This window comes from Fukomys damarensis, unplaced genomic scaffold (genome assembly GCF_012274545.1).
Source record: "Fukomys damarensis isolate Sample0158 unplaced genomic scaffold, DMR_v1.0_HiC HiC_scaffold_20, whole genome shotgun sequence".
NCBI lineage: Eukaryota > Metazoa > Chordata > Mammalia > Rodentia > Bathyergidae > Fukomys > Fukomys damarensis.
The window spans coordinates 3470931-3473320 of record NW_022900932.1 but is presented as its reverse complement, the minus strand read 5'-3'; the positions used below and the strand labels follow the sequence as shown (position 1 = coordinate 3473320).

The 2390-nt window shown below is 54.4% G+C and overlaps 1 protein-coding gene across 1 annotated transcript in view; it reads right to left on the bottom strand.

The window, feature by feature from the left end:
• Def6 (DEF6 guanine nucleotide exchange factor) overlaps window positions 1-2390 on the bottom strand; it is a 21796-nt gene that overhangs the window by 1835 nt on the left and 17571 nt on the right. The window contains exons 7-8 of the mRNA XM_010605395.2: window positions 1196-1394; window positions 917-1115 (exon numbers count right to left, since the gene is read on the bottom strand). Coding sequence (XP_010603697.1) covers window positions 917-1115; window positions 1196-1394 — 398 coding nt within the window. The remainder of the gene's footprint in view (window positions 1-916; window positions 1116-1195; window positions 1395-2390) is intronic.

The window sequence follows — 2390 nt, the reverse complement described above, 5'->3', positions numbered from 1 at the left end:
AAAAAAAAAAAAAAAAAAAAAAGAGTTACATACATGAGTTTGCCTCCAAGTTTAGGAGATACATGGACCCTCAAAGGGTAAAAAATAATCAGCATAATAATTTCTGCTTATTCAGCAGCTAAGATGTGCTAAGCACATTTATGGTCATATTTAACTTTCAGAGAAGTTAACAAGTAAGCAACTACAAAAGACATTAAGTGACTTGCCCAGGGATACTACACCCTGAGTTTTACACCCTGCACCATCACCTGGCTAGGTGCCCACGCACCAACACAGCCATGAAAGCTGGGCGTGCTGGCACACACCTGTGATCCCAGCACTCGGGAGGCTGAGGCAGGAGGATCACCATGAGTTTGAGGCCAGCCTGGCTCAGAGTGAATTCAAGGCCAGCCTGAACTACATAGTGAGAGCCTGTCTTAAAACAAAAACAAAACAAAATAAAAAACCCAAATAGGCATTTGCAGTGGGGGACTGGACTGACAGTGGAGGAGTTTTTCTGTTACATATTCCATCGTTTAAAACTGTGTCAATGACGGTGTAAGCTGGTCAAGTGAAATAAAATCATCAATGTTAAGAAAACATCAAACATGACAGCAAAAAGAATTTAAATCCTCTTCTATGGCGCTTTGGCTCCAGAGAGTAGAATCCAAGTATAGGGATAGCCGGACAGGGGCTTGGGTGAGCAGGAGGAAAACATTTTGTCTGGATTTATAATAATGTTAAGGAACATGGCAGCAACCTGTTCTTTAGCGCTTACTACGTAGGAAACACCATGTTTTATCTTGTTTAATCGTCGAAACAACGGAATTATCAGTTTCCCACCCCGGCTTAAAGATGTGAAGCTCAGAGAGGTTAGGAAATTTGCCCCGGCGTCACACAGTGACCAGGACAGTGCCAGGGCTCAGGCGGGCCTCACCTCCACGTCCTCGTCCGCCCTCTGCCGGTTCTGCCGCACCTCCTCCAGCTGCAGCTGGGCGCGCTGCAGGGAGCGGCTCTGCAGCGCCATCTCCTGCTGCAGCTCCTGCTTCTCCTGCTGCGCGCGCTCGATGTAGCGCTCCTGCTCCTCCTTCAGCTGCATCAGCTGCTTCAGCTTCTCCTCCTCCTCCTCCAGCAGCCTGGCGGGGAGGCACTGTGTCGTCCTGCACCTGCACCTCGCGGGTGCGCGGCCAGCTGGAAGATCCGGAAGGAGCCCTACCTGGCCTGTGCGAGGCGCACGGCCTCCTCGTCCCGCCGAGCCTTGACCTCCAGCTGCAGGGCCTCCTGCAGCCGTCCCTGCATCTCCTCCAGCTCCTGGATGCGCTGCCGCTGCCGGGCCGCCTCCTCCTTCTTCAGCTCCATCTCAGCCTGCATGGTGGCCCGGGCCTGTGGGACGGTGGGGGACGCGGAGCCAGGTCCTTAGGGGCGCCCGGGGCAGGGGCAGACAGGCTACTGGGTGTGAGGTCTAGGAGTTCCTTTATGTTCCCGTTCCTGGGGCCCCGAATGGGTTGGATAACGGGACAGAGGCCTCAAACTGTCCGTCTCCAGCTTTAGTAATACTTGGTGGCATGGACGCCGCTCAGTGGGAGACACTGGCCTAGCATGTCCAGAGGCCCTGGGTTCAAGCCCCAGCACGGCAAATAGAAAAATACATGTGTATACAATTAAGTAGGCCATGTTGTGTTACGATTAAATAATATATGAAAATAAAGTACAATCACCTCCTTCCTAGCACCCGCCCTAATTAGTATTATATCATTATGGCAGGTGCTAGGAAGGAGGTGACTGTAGTTTTCACAGCTAGGACGAACACTTTACAAGTGCTTCCTCACCTAACCTTCCGCTTTCCTCTCAGAGCAAACTCAGCGCATCAGCATCTACTGCTAGGTGAAAGGCGCACCGACAGGCTACTTCCGGCTGCTCAGGGCCGGTTGGGGCTGCCCCCAGGTCTAGACCCGCTGAATCCTAGATCTAATGGCCTCTGTCCCCTGGAGTCTTCACTTGCACCTGCCTATCTCCCATCCCGCCCCCCAAGCTGGTTTCACTGAAATCTCAGGTAGGAGATTCCAACCTCGGTCCAAACCCTTCCCAAACACAGGGTCAGTGGTGGCTCCGAGGGTCCAAACCCATCCCCTTTCCCCAAACGGTCCCCGAACCAGGCTCCTACACCTGCCATTTGGCTCCAGTCCACCACCCCTCACCTCAAGCCATCATCCCTCGGCTGGATCCCCGCACTCCCCTTCCTTAGGCACTCCCGCCCTGAGCACAGCCCAGCCCCCCAAAGCCTGCTCCAGTCCCTCATTCCACTTTAGGGCGCACCGCTCAGCCCCCGGGACTCCACCCCCGGGACTCCACCCCCGGGACTCCACCCACGGGACTCCACCCACGGGACTCCACCCCCGGTTATCCCCACC